Genomic DNA, 14,930 nt, shown 5'->3' with positions numbered 1-14,930 from the left:
CTACACGTCCTGGCCCCGGCTGAACACTCGGTATGCGTGTGCCACGCACACACACGTGGGCTCAGAAACAGAACTTCATTTCAGATATTACCCTGGATGGGGGCGGGGGGTGGGGGGGCGGCGTCCCACCTCGTCAAACGCACAGACGGGAAAAGCTCACAGCCGAGCGCAACAAAAGCCTGGCTTTTAAAAACAAATTTCCAGAAGAAGCAAGGACACTTACTTTGTGAAAAGAACACAGATATTTCTCACGCAACTGAGAATAGACAGATGGGGGGGGGGGGGGGGGGGAGGCAAGCTTCCACATCAGGGAAGGATTTTCTGCTCTTTCCTGGGAAAAAGAGTGAGTTCAAAAGGAGCAAGGATCCGCTAGAATTATGAATACTCAGTGGGTTGAGCAGCCGACTCTTGATTTCGGCTCAGGTCGCGATCTCATGGTTCTTTGTGGGACCAAGCTCCCGGTCACGCTGCTGGAGCTTCCTCTTAAAGCCAGGCCACTAGCCCGTCTGCCTGCATTTAAGCAAGGGCAGTCTGGGTGAAAGCAAGGACACCGGGGAGGACCGCCCAGGTCCAAGCACCTTACACCCCGTGAGACAAAGCGAGCCCCTCGTCTGCCGGGGCAGAGGGCCTGTGTGCCAGGCGGAAACGCAGCCTACCGGTCCATTTTGCCATTTGAGTTTTATTCACCTTCGGGGACGGTGGGCTTGCTTTAAGTGAACTGCGCGCTTGGTGACGACTCGTGCTTGGAATATTTGTGAAAGACACAGAACCGACTTCCGCGAATGCAAGGTTTGTAAGGCCCTCGACGCCCTCTGGGCGAGGACGCCAAACTCTTTTCCGAGGCCAAACACTGGTGTCAGAAAAGGGCAGTCCGAGACGAAGCCAGGTGAGCAGGGGCGAGACTTCACATAGACTCCTACTTGCTTCCCCCGGGGAGGAGTCGCGGGCCAGGCTTGGCAAAGTGACGTGCGACTCGGCTTGGAAAGGGAAGCAGAACTCGGGTTGCTGGAGTGTGTCGTGGGAAACTGCCTTTCAGCTTGGGGGATCTGCCACGTGGGGCCTTCGGGAAGAAAGTTCGGGAACAACAGGGAAATAGAAGAAGTTGCACGTAACACAACCCCTCCCCCACCCCCGTGTGCGGACGCACTGCGGCTGGCTGCCGTCACCATTTCGGTGGATAATTCAGCAAAGTTGCTGTTTTGTAGCCACTGTTAACGCCTGGCGGCTGCTGCTTGGGACTTGTTCTGTGACGACACTCCTCTCGGTGCCCTGCGCGCGTTAGTTCATTTGTAGTAGGGGCTACGATCTGCACCGAGAGCACGGGAAACTGAGGCCCAGAGAGGGGGCCAGATGTGCCCAGTTCCTTGAGCTGGTGGCCCAGTGGACGTGGGGCCTGGGGGTGAGCTCGGGAAGCCTGAGTCTGAAGCGAGGTTTCGGCTGCTGCCGTGGACCTCCCCACCCGCCACCCACAGCTGTGCTGAGCTATGATGCGCTTGCACAGTGACTAGTTTTGGGGGCTCGGTGTAAGGTCCGTTTGTATGTCCTGCCAGACGACGCCACGGTAGGTCTACCTAGCACCCATCACCTCACAGAGTTACTGGTGTGGGAAACAAAGCAAAAGAAAACATTACATTCCCTTACTGCCCACCGCCGGTTGACAAGTCCCTGGGACGGGCAGAGCAACATTCCTCCAGGAGCCCAGCTGCCTCGGTGACGACACTCGGTTAAGGGCAAAGGCAATCTTCACCCGCCCCCACCTCCCAGGATCCCATAAGTCTCCTTTAACAAATACAAAGTCCTGCGGAAACTTCCTGTATCTCTGCCCCCAAGATACATGCTGGCGATCATCCTGCAAGCATATGGCCCCCTGATACACATCAGAAGGATCTCATGACTAAGTTTTGACTAAACGGTAATAAATGACCTTTTCCTAGCAATAGCTACACCCCCCTCAAGGTCCTGGAAACCTTGCTTCCAAAATACCTTGGAGGCTTGTGCTGTCCTTGACCCCCTCCCAACTTGAAAGTGTACGATCAGTCACCTGTCACAACCCCGTTGCAGCTCTCTCTGCCCACGGGTCCTGTCCCCGTGCTTTAATAAAACCATCTTTTGCACCAAAGACATCTCAAGAATTCTTTCTTGGCCGTCAGCTCCAAACCCCAACATTTCCATATTGGTTACTTTTATTAGGTAGTTTTAATACTTACTACATATTATATTGTACATGTTGTATATGTATATGTATATTGTATATGTATATATGTATGTATACATATGTATGTGTGTATGTATGTATATGTATATATGTACATATTGTACACATATGTATATATACATAACATTTATTACATTTCTGACATGCGTGCCTGACATGAAAGATTTTTATCTTTTTCTTCTGATGAGAACTTTTAAGATCTGCTTTCTTTCCTAGGGGGCGCCTGGGTGGCTCAGTCGGTTGAGCGTCCGACTTCAGCTCAGGTCACGATCTCACGGTTTGTGAGCTCGAGCCCCACGTCGGGCTCTGTGCTGATGGCTCAGAGCCTGGACGGAGCCTGCTTCAGATTCTGTGTCTTCCTCTCTCTCTGCCCCTCCCCAGCTCACACTGTGTCTCTCTCTCTCTCTCAAAACTAAATAAACATTAAAAAAAATTTTTTTAATAAAAAAAAAATCTGTGTTCTTAGCGACTTTCAAATACACCACACTAACTCCAGCCCCTTGCTGTCCACGTCATTGCCAGCACTTACAACAGAGTTTGTGCCTCTGACTCCCTTCGCCCTTTCCCCCGCCCCCAAAGCCCACATTTTGCAACCAGGAACCCGAACGCCAGGGCAGCTTTGCAGGGAACAGGAGAGAGTTCGGAAAGCAAGCAGGAAGAGTTCGCAGAGTGCAGAGCGACTGCTGTGTTGGCCCAGCGCCCGGCCTGTCTTCCCGCAGAGGGGGGCCTGGGACAGGATCTCTTCTCCCAGGAGGCTCGGAACAGGGGAGAGGAGCCACCTAAAAGGGGTCATCCTTTACAAGCCCCACAGGAGACACAGCTCCGCCCTGATGAAGCACCAAGGTCGTTTTCCTCCAAGGCGGTTCCGCTTCTCCAAGGACGATCCTCCCTGTTCCAAGAGGCCCTGGGAAACGTTCCTTCCCACACGAGGCAGTGGCCTGGACGCCCAGTTACACCCCACACCTGAGAAACAGGAACCGATGTTCCTCCAAGATGGCAGGTCTCCCAGTTCTCAAAAGTATGGAAGTGGGGCCCCGGTTTAACCAGAGCACCCAGATGGGGCTTTGGGATGTTATATGGCAACGTCCTCTTCAATAAGTCAGGAACAGATTGTTCCAGAAGATTCTTTCACATCCTGATGTTTAAGAGTTACACTGTATCCACATGTGGGTACAGCAACATCTACCAAAGCAAGTCTGTTGGGTGTTTGGTTTAGTTCCGATATTTGCCATTATGTTTTAAAGCTACAATAAACAACCGTGTAGCCAGAAATACAGCACATTCCTTGTTTCCTTAGAGAAATTCCCAGAAGGGGATTACTGAGTAGAGGGCGCACGGCTTTAAGGCTTTTGACAGAAACTCCCGAACTTTCCTCCGTAGAATGTTCAAGATATTCTCCCCACCAGCCCTCACGAGGATAAACGACACAGCTTCTAACAAATTAGAAGCTAGCGCTGGCTGCCACTGAAAAGACCTTTGTTGGGGCAGCAGTTCCTTTGAATCTGTAGGGGCAAATAGCACCTTAATGACGCCACCAGCAGATGGCACTCTTTGCTAAGATTTTAGAGTCAGGTTTCAAGTAAGGTGTTTTAAGATTTCATTCAACTTACATCAGAGAACTCTGAGATATGTATATTCCAAAGCATGATTGCAGGAGGGAGTCTAGGACGTTACATGAAAACCAACAGACAGTGTCGCATAACAGCGGGACCTTGGGATCCTGGGGGAGCTTGAACGCGCTCCTGGGGGCGTTGTAACCCTTCCAGGTTATGAAGGTCTCCCACATCCTCTCCGGAGCCCCGCACCCAAGCGCATGTGCACACCCACGGGCACACGTGGGTCCCTCTGCCTCTCTCGTTAATTCTTTTCCCGGGAAAGCTGAGTCGGACCAGTCTGGTTCCTCCTGACCAGCTCTCCGGGTCCTAGTAGTGCCGTCGGCTTATCAGGGCTGCCGCTTTACAGTTCTGTGTGTGATTATCGATCGCCTCTGTCTTGTTGGAGGAGGGAGGTCCTCCCGGTCATGTGCCTGGAGCCCAGGGCAGCACCCAGTACAGGGCGCATGCCCTGCAGGTGTCTGCTGCGGGAATGCAGACGAGGTGCCTGGGTCCTTGCCTTAGATCTTTGCTAAATGATCGCCTTCCTCGAGAAACCGAAATGCATCTCGAAGTGGCCGAGTTTTAGCAGCTCTGAGTGACAGAAACAGACATTTAACATCAGTCTAGAGGTGAATAAAGCACAGGAAGAAGGGTGGAGGAAGGACTAGAAGTCCACGGCGGTTCAGGGGTGGTCAGAAGGGTAGGTCCCGGCCCACTTACTGGTCAGATAAGTTACATAACCCGGTCCAGCCTGTCTGTCAGCTACAAAATGGCTCTCCATCAGAATGTGTCCACGGAAGCCTCAGCACAGCGCCTGGCGCCTCACATGGGCTCAGTAAGTTTGCTCAGCCATCGGTAGTCGGGTCTCCTGCTCAGGAAGGACAGCGGGAAGAGCAAGAGTGGAGAGACTGTTTTCTTTCCCCTAAGCCACCAGTTTGGACAACGTCTTGCCAGTTAATATTTGTGCTGTGTGATCTTTAGGAGGCCAGGATTTCATTCGGTTCTGGCATTGCAGGTGTACAGCTGCCGTGGGGGGGCGGAGGGGGTCTGGGTGAGGGTGGTCAGAGCCACGCCCCTTGGCTAAACTCCCCCAAGATTCGGGATGCTGGCAGGCGCGCATGTCAGTTGAATCAGCACGCATTTTCCATCCTTTCCTGCTCCCAGGCCTGGTGTGACTTGTCATCCTCCCCACTCCTGACCACTAGCTACCTTGCAGCCATTCTTGGGTTCTTCGGGACCTACAGACTACAGGCTCTTCACGCGCGCCTGCCTCGAATTCCCGCGGGGTTTGGGATTTGGGATTTTGCTCCTTCCAGAGATGCCCCATCAGGTCAATGTAAGTGGGCCTGTGCAGACTCGTGGTTTCCCAAAGCCCGAGTCCCGGCTTCTCAGAGCTGCGCGGCCCTGGACTCTGTTCTTTGTCAGGGAGATCCCCCTTAAGATGGTTAATTGTTAGCCCAGGAAGGGATCCAGAATGTGGCCTTGGTCCCCTCCTTTTTATTTTTTTAATGTTTATTTACTTATTTTGAGAGAGAGGGAGGGAGGGGCAGAGAAAGAGGAAGAGACGGAATCCCAAGCAGGTTCCGTGCTGTCAGCGCAGAGCCCGCCGCAGACCTTGAACCCACAAACTGTGAGATCACGACCTGAGCGGAGATCTTACGGGTCCACCCTTAACCGAGTGGGCCTCTCCGGTGCCCCAGCGGCTCCCTCTTCTCCGAGCTCCGCTCACTCGCCCCGTGACTCAGCCCCCCCACTCCCAGGTCCCCAACCGGACCACCAGTCAGTTTCCCGCAGGAGGGCAGGTTCCGGACACCCTCAAACCCCGCAGGCCCGCGGGAGGAGCAGGCTGCGGCGGTGGGCGCGGGGGGGGGGGGGGGGGCCCATCACCTCGGCCCCCCGCGCCCCACCAGGCCGGAGCGCCCTCCGGCGGGGCAGGCAGGCGGGCCTCGTCTGAGCCGCCGTCACGCAGCCCCGAGCCCGGGTCGGGGGCGCCGGGCCCTCCGTCCGCCCGGCTCACGGTCCTCGCAGGTGCAGCCCGCTCGCGGCGCCGCGTGGGCGGGGCCACTTGACGCCGGCGGGCGAGGCGGATAGGCCGCGCGGCGGGGGCGGGGCCTGGGGGCGGGGCGGCGGCCGCGTATAAAGGGGGCGGAGCGCCGGGCCTGACGCAGCGCCGGGAGAGGGTCCTCGCTGGGCGGCGACGGCGGCGGCGCGCGCGCCTCGTGGCCCGGCCGGCGGCATGGCAGGCACCGGCCCGAAGCGGCGCGCGTCCGCGGCCCCCGCGGCGGCCGAGGAGGAGGAGCGGCAGGCGCGGGAGCGGATGCTGGCGGCGCGGCGCGGGGACGGCGCGGAGGGCGCCGAGGGCGCGGAGGGCGTGACCCTGCAGCGCAGCATCACGCTGCTCAACGGCGTGGCCATCATCGTGGGCACGATCATCGGCTCGGGCATCTTCGTGACGCCCACCGGCGTGCTCAAGGAGGCGGGCTCGCCCGGGCTGGCGCTGGTGGTGTGGGCCGTGTGCGGGGTCTTCTCCATCGTGGGGGCGCTCTGCTATGCGGAGCTGGGGACCACCATCACCAAGTCGGGGGGCGACTACGCGTACATGCTGGAGGTCTACGGCTCGCTGCCCGCCTTCCTGAAGCTCTGGATCGAGCTGCTCATCATCCGGCCCTCCTCGCAGTACATCGTGGCCCTCGTCTTCGCCACCTACCTGCTCAAGCCGCTCTTCCCCACCTGCCCGGTGCCCGAGGAGGCCGCCAAGCTCGTGGCCTGCCTCTGCGTGCGTAAGTACCGACCTCGGGGTGGCGGCGGCGGGGGCGGGCGTGCCCCGCGCCGCGCGGCTGAGGCCGCCGCTCCCAGAACCCACGTGGGTCTCATTCATTCGTGTGCCTTGGGAAGTCAACGGTGAGTCAGCAGGGTCCCAGCCCTCAGGGTCCCCGAGACGTTCCACTTCCTCAGCCGCTTCATTCAGAGAGGCTGGAGCACACGTCCCTGCCTCTGGATAGCGTCCGCTCCGGGTAGTGTCTGAAAACACATTTACCGTTTGAGGTTCTCGGTGCTGACCGCTTATCACAAAAATTGTAGTCAAAGAAAAAAAAAATTCATTCATTTCTGCTCTCCAAAGCGGCTTATCAGGAGTCAGCAGAGGCTGGCTCATACAAAACAGGTGGGGACAGAATTCTGAGTTGCTGGGTTGGGCAGCAGTGTCAAAGTTAGTAGTAAAATGGGGGAGTTGGCAGCAAATTAGATTTGTGTGTGTTGGGGGTGGAGGGTGGGTTTCGGGGGTCCCAAGCTGTGCAGAGAAACAGCCCCTGGTCATATTCCTAATGTTGGGCATGGTCTTGGTATGTTGGTGGGCACAGTCCTGGTTCGTTCTTCACCCATGAGTGCTTTCCAAAAGTCTTCTCGTGGGATTTCAAAAGAAGTCTTTTGTACCAAATGCCATGTGACTTTCCTGTCCTTTTCGGCTGGGGGGGGGGGCTTTTTACACCTGCCCCTTGGCCCCCCTCTTAGGAGCCCTGCAAGGTGGAAGCAGCCAGCTTTCCAGAACTGCCTGCCACCTGATTTGAAGATTTGCCCGAATGTTGATAGTGGGTACAGGTCCAGGGTGAGCAGGGCTCTGGGCATTCAGGGCCGGGGTCCCAGCCAGGAGACTCAGGGACCGGGCCGTTACTGGGAGTGGCTTCTGATCGGCAGTGCCTGCTGGTGCCACGGGGACTCTGGCGTGTGTGGACCGGGTTTCCCACGAGAGCCACGCTGTAGTGTAGGGGGAGGCACGTTTCCTACAGTGGGGAGTCCAGGAAGCAGAACCCCACGTGCAGCTCTGCTCGGCTGCCTGACATCACACGCTTTGCTGAGACCCTGAACCGAGCAGCCACGCCGGCTGAAGGAGCGTTACTTGCCTTTTTTGGGGCGGTCTCGCTCAGTGATGTGAATCTCAGCTTAAAAAAAACTTTGGTCTAAATCTAGGGAGAGTTACAGCAATAGTCGATCTGGTTGAACACAGGAAAACCCGTGGCTTCTGGTAGGTTTGAGATGAGGCTTTTTATGGGATGACACATTGGGCCGTGTAGGGAAAAGCCCATCGAAAGGCAGGACGACTTTATGATGCAATATTATCATTACAAGACGATTTAACGTCTGGGCCTAGAACGTAGTGAAGTAAATAGTATCTTTAAAGTGCCTGTTCTCTAGTTTTTAAAAATCAATCCCTTACTTTTTGAAGCTCTTGGGTTTGAGTAGACGGATTGCAGGGGGACTGTGGTGGGTACAGCCTTGCCGGCCGCCCGGCGCCCCCCCCCACCCCCACCCCGTGGCGCTGTGGCAATGCCAGTGTGAGTTGTGAGCGAGGGCTACAGTTTCCACGTGGCGATCAGCCCTTGTGGCTCTTTTTCTCTGAAGCACCTCGTGGGTGGATGTGGGTGGCTTTCTCCCACGGAGAGAGGATTTTCCATTACAGAATGGGACGCGCCGCAGGCAGAGCACTAGCCTAGAGCCTTACTCCGTCTGGAAAGGGCCAAGGGCTGGTCCAAGGCTCACAGAACTCAGAGCTCGCTGGTACAGGCCGCCCTGAACTGAGCAGGGAGAAAGGTTACGGGTGTCCAGGGGGGCGGGCCTGTCCTTATAGGGGCACGCGGAAAGTGTCTGAGTGCTCTTCAAGTATCCCACAAAGGCCCGGGTTCTAGAATTTCTACTCAAGAAGAAGGGCGCTCCGCACTGCTTTCCGCCCCTAGCGCATCCCTGTGGGACCCCGTGGAAGGGCCTGGTGGCCCGTTCCTTCTAGCAGCGTGTCCTGGGTGCCAGAGCAAAGTTCTCCGTTTTGCTGGTCGGTCTTTTGGTGCCCTGGGCATATCCTACCGTAAGTTGCTTTCTGCTGCTTAAACAGTGGTGTTCTGAAACAGGTTGGCTTTGGTGCGTAGACTGGTCCTGCTGTCTCGAGATATCGGTGGGAATAAAAGCCCTTTTCTTGTTAAGTCTGTCCGAGACGACCGATAATGGGGCCCCTCCATAGTGTGGCTCTGGGGTTTCTCGGCGGTAAAGGTGAGAGAAACTCGCTGCGTTCGCCTTTCCCGATGGCCGTGTGGCATCTGGCCTGAGTCTCGGTTTACATTCTCGCTCCACAGACAGTTGGTGAGGTCTGCTTGAAACCTCGATACTGCTGGGTCCGCCTTCTGGGCGGAAGTCACTCAGACCGGAGCTGAGATTCTCGCCAGCCTCACTTGGCTTTTGGCAGTTTTTCTGACCTCCCTGTGTGGGCTTTCTCTGCAAAATGGGTCCAGTGTTGGGGGCACCTGGGTGGCTCAGTCGGTCAAGGCTCAGGTCACGATCTCACGGTTTGTGGGTTTGAGCCCCGCATCGGGCTCCGTGCTGATGGTGTGGAGCCTGCTTAGGAGTCTCTCTCTCTGCCCCTTCTCTGCTCTCTCTCTCTCTCAAAATAAATAAATAAATAAATAAATAAATAAATAAATAAATAAACAAACAAAAAAATTGTTTTTAAACTGAGGCCGCAGCGAGAGCTGGCCCAAGGTCCAGACGCCTGCTTGGGTCTTTTATGTCAAGGGAGAGGCACCCCTCTCATAGTCACCCCTACCCTGCACACAAAGGTGTCAGGCAAGTGGCTGCAGGCTGCTGGGGGCCCACCCTCCTCTCCCGGGGGGGTGGGTGGGTACTGGGCCCACTGGGAGAGCCACAGCTCAGACTCACTTGTAGAACTCGGAGTGGTCCCCTTCAGGGTGGTGGCCTTTGTGGGGTCTGGAAAGCACTCTGATCTGCCTTCTCGCGCGAGACACGTGGGGTGGCTGTGCCCTGCACGTGAGCAGAGCTGGGTTCCGTCTCAAGAGATCCACTCGGACGTCCCGGTCTGACTCCGCATCTGTGAAATGGGAATGGGTCACGGCCCTGCCTGGCATTTAATGAACTCGGCACAGAGTCCCCAGTTCACAGGGTGGCTGCAACTTATTCTCGACGCTGCTCTCTGTCTGGTGTTCACCTTTCACCTCGAGCTACCTTAGGACTTGGTCTGTTCCAGTTCGGCAGAAAGAAGGAGGGAGGGAGAACGGAGACAAGGCAGGAAAAAGCCAGAGGTGAACACCAGCGTCCCCTCTGGGGCTGGGGTCTGAGTTGCGAAATGCCTGTCACACAAATCGTCCCTCCCTGCCTCAGGGGCAGGAGACCGGCTGTCCTGTAGGTGAAGGGCACAGATAAGGGGTGGGTTTGGCTGGCTGTGGGTTTCGGCCTGCTGAGGGTGAGTCCATTGGGATGATGGCCAGTGGGGGAGGGGAGGCCATGGCCGTACCCCCCCCCCCCCACCCCCAGTCTTCTGCATCAGCTCCGGGCAGTGACCTGCTCCTGGAGGCGTGAGACCCCTACTGCACAATGTGTAGACCACTGTATCGCCTGCTTCGGGGCGTCTGAACGCCTGCTGGCCGCCAGGGCCAAATCCCTCTCTGCACGAGGCAAAGGCTTCTGGGTGTTTCCAAGGAGCTGGTGTCCCCAGAGTCGCAAGCTGTGAACTAAGTGCAGATGACAGCCCAGTCATGAGCGCTGAAATCTGCCTTTCCCAGCCAGACACGAACGTGCTCCGGCCGCAGAGCCAGTCACGCCGAATCACGGGACTGGAGCTGAGGCCTGTGGGGTACTTCACAAAAGCGCGTGACCTCAAGAGAAGTGGGAGACGCTGGGTGGGCATTTCTGACCCTGTTTTCCCCGGGTCACGGACCCCCTTTGATAATCCAGTGGAATGTGCAGACTCTGGGCAGAAATGCGGAGCGGGCGTATTAACTCCAAAGCGCGCCCAGTCACGGGGCTCTCACGCCCCAGCCCGCAGACGGTGGCGGGGGTGGATCTGACGTCTCCAAGCCGGCGGTGCTTGAACTCGCACCTCTCTCACAGGCTCCTGCCCCAGCCTTTGAAACCAGTGTTCTCCTCCCCTCTCTACAGCCAGGGAAACTGAGGCAGCGGTGGGCCGAGAGCCCGGGGCTATGGCACTGTCCGTGCTGAACTGCCTTTTCTCACCACGTGTGTGGGGACACCAGGCCACATCTTTGGCGAGAGCGGCAGATGCCAGGGTCGCCACCTGTGGGCGCCCAGTCAGCCGGGGTGAGGAGACATGGGCCCCGACTCGCTGGGAAGTGCTTTTCCCCCTGACCGAGCCCCAGAGCCTGGATGCAGAGCCGCCTAGGGAGCCTGTCCTCTTCTCTCCAGGTCTTCACCTTGCAAAGTAGCTTCTGGAGCAGGGTGGGTGGACCGCTGCCCCCCAGCGTGCGCCCCTTCCTGTGCCCACGCTGACCTCCAGTCCCCATGCCCCTTCTGTGACCCATAGCAGGTGCTGGGAACCAGGGGTATACCTGATTCTCCGCCCTCAGGGGGCATGACCTTCACGCCCTCATCTGGATTGCTGGCCCAGGGTGCCACCCAGAGCGCACTCGTCCCCACCCCCAGGCTTCATCCCGCCGACAGGACTAGCCCTGCCCCGCCCCAGACCACCACCCAGTCCAGCAGCTTCTTGGCTCCCGGCAGAATCCTGGACTCTTGCTCGGAGGCTGGCTATCCCAGGTGGCTCTCCAGCACCCGCGTCACACATGCCTGTCCCTGTGGACCTGGGTCACACCCACCCCTCCCGCTAGGTGAGGAATGGGCACCAACTTCCCATTCCTGCTCCTGGCGCGTGTTTGCAACCTGATCTGTGCTCCCGAGTCAGCCTGACCTTGCTTGCTGGCAGACATCTGGCGCTGCTGGGACCCAGCTGATTGTCTGTGATTGTCCGTGAGTCCCTCAACACGTAGCCAGTATAGAACCGAGGCCACTGCCCAGAAACATGAGCCTGAAGCCCCCTGCGACCTTCTGGCCGGCCTCGCGTTTGTCCAGGTCTGTGTGAGCTGCCCGAACCTGGCAGACACATTCACATCCAGCCTGAGTGATCTGGAAGGCCCAGGGCTGCTGCAGAGGCAAGTTCTGTGAGTCCCTGGGGCTGGGCGCTTAGCCTCTCCGGGCCGGTGTTTCAGAGCTCAGAGCAGGGGCGCACAGGCCGATCCTGTGGAGGGTGTGAGTCAACCATCTCATCACAGCGGGGGCAGGTGACAGGGACCGTCCAGAAATGAAAGACGACAGGGCAGATGTGCCTGGGGAGGGCAGCAGTGGACGGGCTGGGGGAGGGACCAGGAGCTATGGCCCTGCCCTGTGAGGTGTGGGTCCTGTAGTTGCAGCGGGTGGGTGGCTGGCTGCAGCCACCTGTAATCTGGGCACCCGTGCAGCAGCACTCACGCGATAGCAGGCCCTGGGCGTGGTGTGTGTGTGGTTGGGGGGGTCTTCCTACAATCATCTTAGACATCCCCCGCCCCCCCCCCCGGAGCTAAGGGAAGGGTCCGGGGTGGGGGTGGGGGGAGAGCGGCCAGGTGGGGTGCTGCTAGAGGAGTGTCCCCCCCACCCAGAGGCCGGGCTGCCGGCTCTCCCTGAGCGGCACCGGGGTCGGGGGTCTGGGGAGGACGGGAGGCCGGACCACGGCTTGGTCAGTGGGCGTTTTGTTCCGGCGGATCCGTGGGGTAGGGCGGCTGCGCTCGTCGCTGCCAGGGCGCAGAGGCGGTTTGAGGGCCCGCGTCGGGCCTGTCACGGGTGAGGGTCTCCAGTCCCAGGGGCGGGGGCTTCTTGGCTTCTTGACAGCCGCTTTCGGAACACGGAGGGGGAGGGCTTGTCAGCCTTGGCTCTTCTCCAAGGTGGCGGGGCTCGCGGAGCCTCCGCGGCATCCGGTCTACGCGAAGACCACAGTTCGCAGTGTCAGGGCTGGAGGCCAGGGAGCAGAGTCGGGATTGGACCCTGTCCTGGGGCCACCTTACCCGGTGGGAGGGAGACACTATAGCTCCAGGAAGGCCCTGTCGCCTAATGGGGGGCCCGCAGGGGGGATGCCCACCCGGGATGCTCTTGGCTGGCACTCTTCTGGGCACGGTCCCTCTGGGCCCGCGCGAGAAACCCACCATCCAGAGAGCGCCAGACACCTGTCCAAGGCCCCACGCTGAGGGGACGGCCTGCTTCAGACTCTGGTCTAAACCAGCACAGGACACTGCCCTGCACCCACCCGGCCCCTCCCTTTAGACGGTGCCCAGGACACTTGAATCACCCGTGTGCGCGTGGTGGGTGGGTCTCTGTGGGATTTGCCCCCATCGGTGGGTGTCAGCCTGACTGCACGTCCGAGTCAGCAGGTGGGGGGCTGGGTGGTGCTTCTCGCGAGGAGCCGGGATCGAAGCCCCCGCTCCAGGGGCCAGAGCTCGAGAGTTGGACTTGGGAGACCTGAGCGTCTCTCCCCACTCCCTTGGTAACGGCTGTGTGACTTTTGGCAAGTCAGACAACTCTCTGAGCTCCATTTACCCGACTCTCAGGGGAGGGCATCAGGTTGGATGCTCGGCCGTGCTCTCACCCTCGGGCGCCGCACCTCCGGCAGGTTCTTCTCCCCTTTTCCTTCTTTAGTAAAAGTGCCGGGGGGGGGGGGCAGTGGTTCTGGGCCACCGCGGAGATCGCCAGGCACTGGGTCTGGGGAGCAACGGCCTGGTCCGTCCCGCACAGACCCGCACACCCTGCGGTGAGCCCGCATGTTGAATTCGCCCCCGGCTGCCGTGAGGAAGGCGGCCCAGACGCGCCGAGTAGCCTGCCCCAGATCGCACAGCAGGTCAGAAGGCGGGGAGGCGCTCAGAGCTGAGGCAGAGCTCCCCCGTTCTCCAGGACTCGAGCTTCAGAAAAGCCCGCCAAAGTGAGAAGTCGCTGTCTGCCGGGGCGCTGGCAGATTTCGGAGCACACCGAATTTGCCTCTCGCTGGCGTGTTTGGGAACGGATGCGTCAGCCCCGTTCCTGGGGCTGGCCGACACCCCCACCCCACCCCACCCCCACCCCCGGCCTGCCGGGCCGTGGGGTCAGCTGTCACCCAGCCCTGGTTAAAAATGGAAAAAAAAAATACGGAAACATGTACTCCAGGGCTGGTCGTTTGAACTTGAAAAGCCAAGTGTTCTGGGCAATTTGAAAATGTGATATTAGCCTATCAGTCATTTCTTTTCACAGAAAAGCAGTGAATCAGCAAGACCTGGGGGTGGGGTGGGGGGGGTGCTTGAGAGCCGGTGTCCCCGCTGGCCTCTCTCACAGGCAGTGGCCTCTTTGCCAAGGGAGCCGAGGGAGCCCTGGGTCCCATCTCAACAACTCCTTGGAGCCAGGCTGTCACCTGAACTGGTTCAGTGTTCTAGCACATTCCAGAGTGAGGTCGGCCCTCTCAGATGGTTCCGGGGTGTTGTTGGGTCCCACGTACTCATTTTCTTGGAGCCCAAAAAAGGTGAAGCTGCCCTCGGGTTCTCCGAGTGGGATCTCTGGACCAAGACAGTTAGGAATGCAGATTCTTGGCTGGAATCTCACGCTCTGGAGTAGGGCCCCGACTGGCTCTCTTACAAGACCCTCAGGGGCCTCTGGGCCCCCTGGAGCCCGAGACCCTATCTGCGTTGGCAGGGACGAGAAAGTTAAGGCAGGAAAGGAGGAAGGGGGGGGCAGGTGATCACGGCTGCCAAGCTCTGTTGGAAGGGGGCTCGCAGTGAGCCCGAGGACGTCTGGACCTGAGCGAGCCCCACACTCCTGAGCACCTGCTGAGCTCTGGGCCCCTGCGCGTGCTGGGTGGGTTTGCGTAAAGACGGCAGAGGCAGAACGAGACCCGCCGAGCGGCTGGGCGCCCCTTCGGAAGTCAGGCCCCTGGATGACTGCTCCGCCCGCTGCCTGGCCATGCCAGCCTGCGCTCGCAGTGCCTAAGCAAGTGTGCGGTCACCGGCTGCTGCCCCGGGAGCTGCCACCTGCAGCCGAGGCTTGGGGTTCGAACACCGTGATGTTGACTGGGGCGGGGGGGAGGCTCCAAGGGACAGCCTGGCCGCTTTCTGGAGCCCGGGTCTTAGGCCGGCTCTGCTCCTTGGCCCGGGGCTGCCCCAGGCACACCCGGGGGACCAGGCTGGCCGCGCTTCCTGGAACTGACACAGCCTGACGGCCACTTCCTCTCCTGCCTCCCGCCTGCCAGCAAAGCTCTGGTCAAACAGCGCTCATTTGCCTGCGTCTCCGTGCCATCTGGCCATTTCCTGCCAGTGAGTCCCCCACCTGTGTGAGATGGC

The 14,930-nt window shown here is 58.9% G+C and overlaps 1 protein-coding gene across 1 annotated transcript in view; it reads left to right on the top strand.

Moving 5' to 3' along the window:
• The first annotated feature begins 6,031 nt into the window (after nucleotides 1-6,031).
• SLC7A5 (solute carrier family 7 member 5) overlaps nucleotides 6,032-14,930 on the top strand; it is a 32,864-nt gene continuing 23,965 nt past the window's right edge. Inside the window, exon 1 of the mRNA XM_011290283.4 lies at nucleotides 6,032-6,590. Within this exon, the coding sequence (XP_011288585.2) occupies nucleotides 6,047-6,590 (544 nt within the window). The 5' untranslated portion in view covers nucleotides 6,032-6,046. The remainder of the gene's footprint in view (nucleotides 6,591-14,930) is intronic.

This window comes from Felis catus, chromosome E2, assembly GCF_018350175.1.
Source record: "Felis catus isolate Fca126 chromosome E2, F.catus_Fca126_mat1.0, whole genome shotgun sequence".
Lineage (NCBI taxonomy): Eukaryota > Metazoa > Chordata > Mammalia > Carnivora > Felidae > Felis > Felis catus.
Note: the sequence above shows the minus strand (reverse complement) of the source record. Positions and strands in the feature narration are given on the sequence as shown.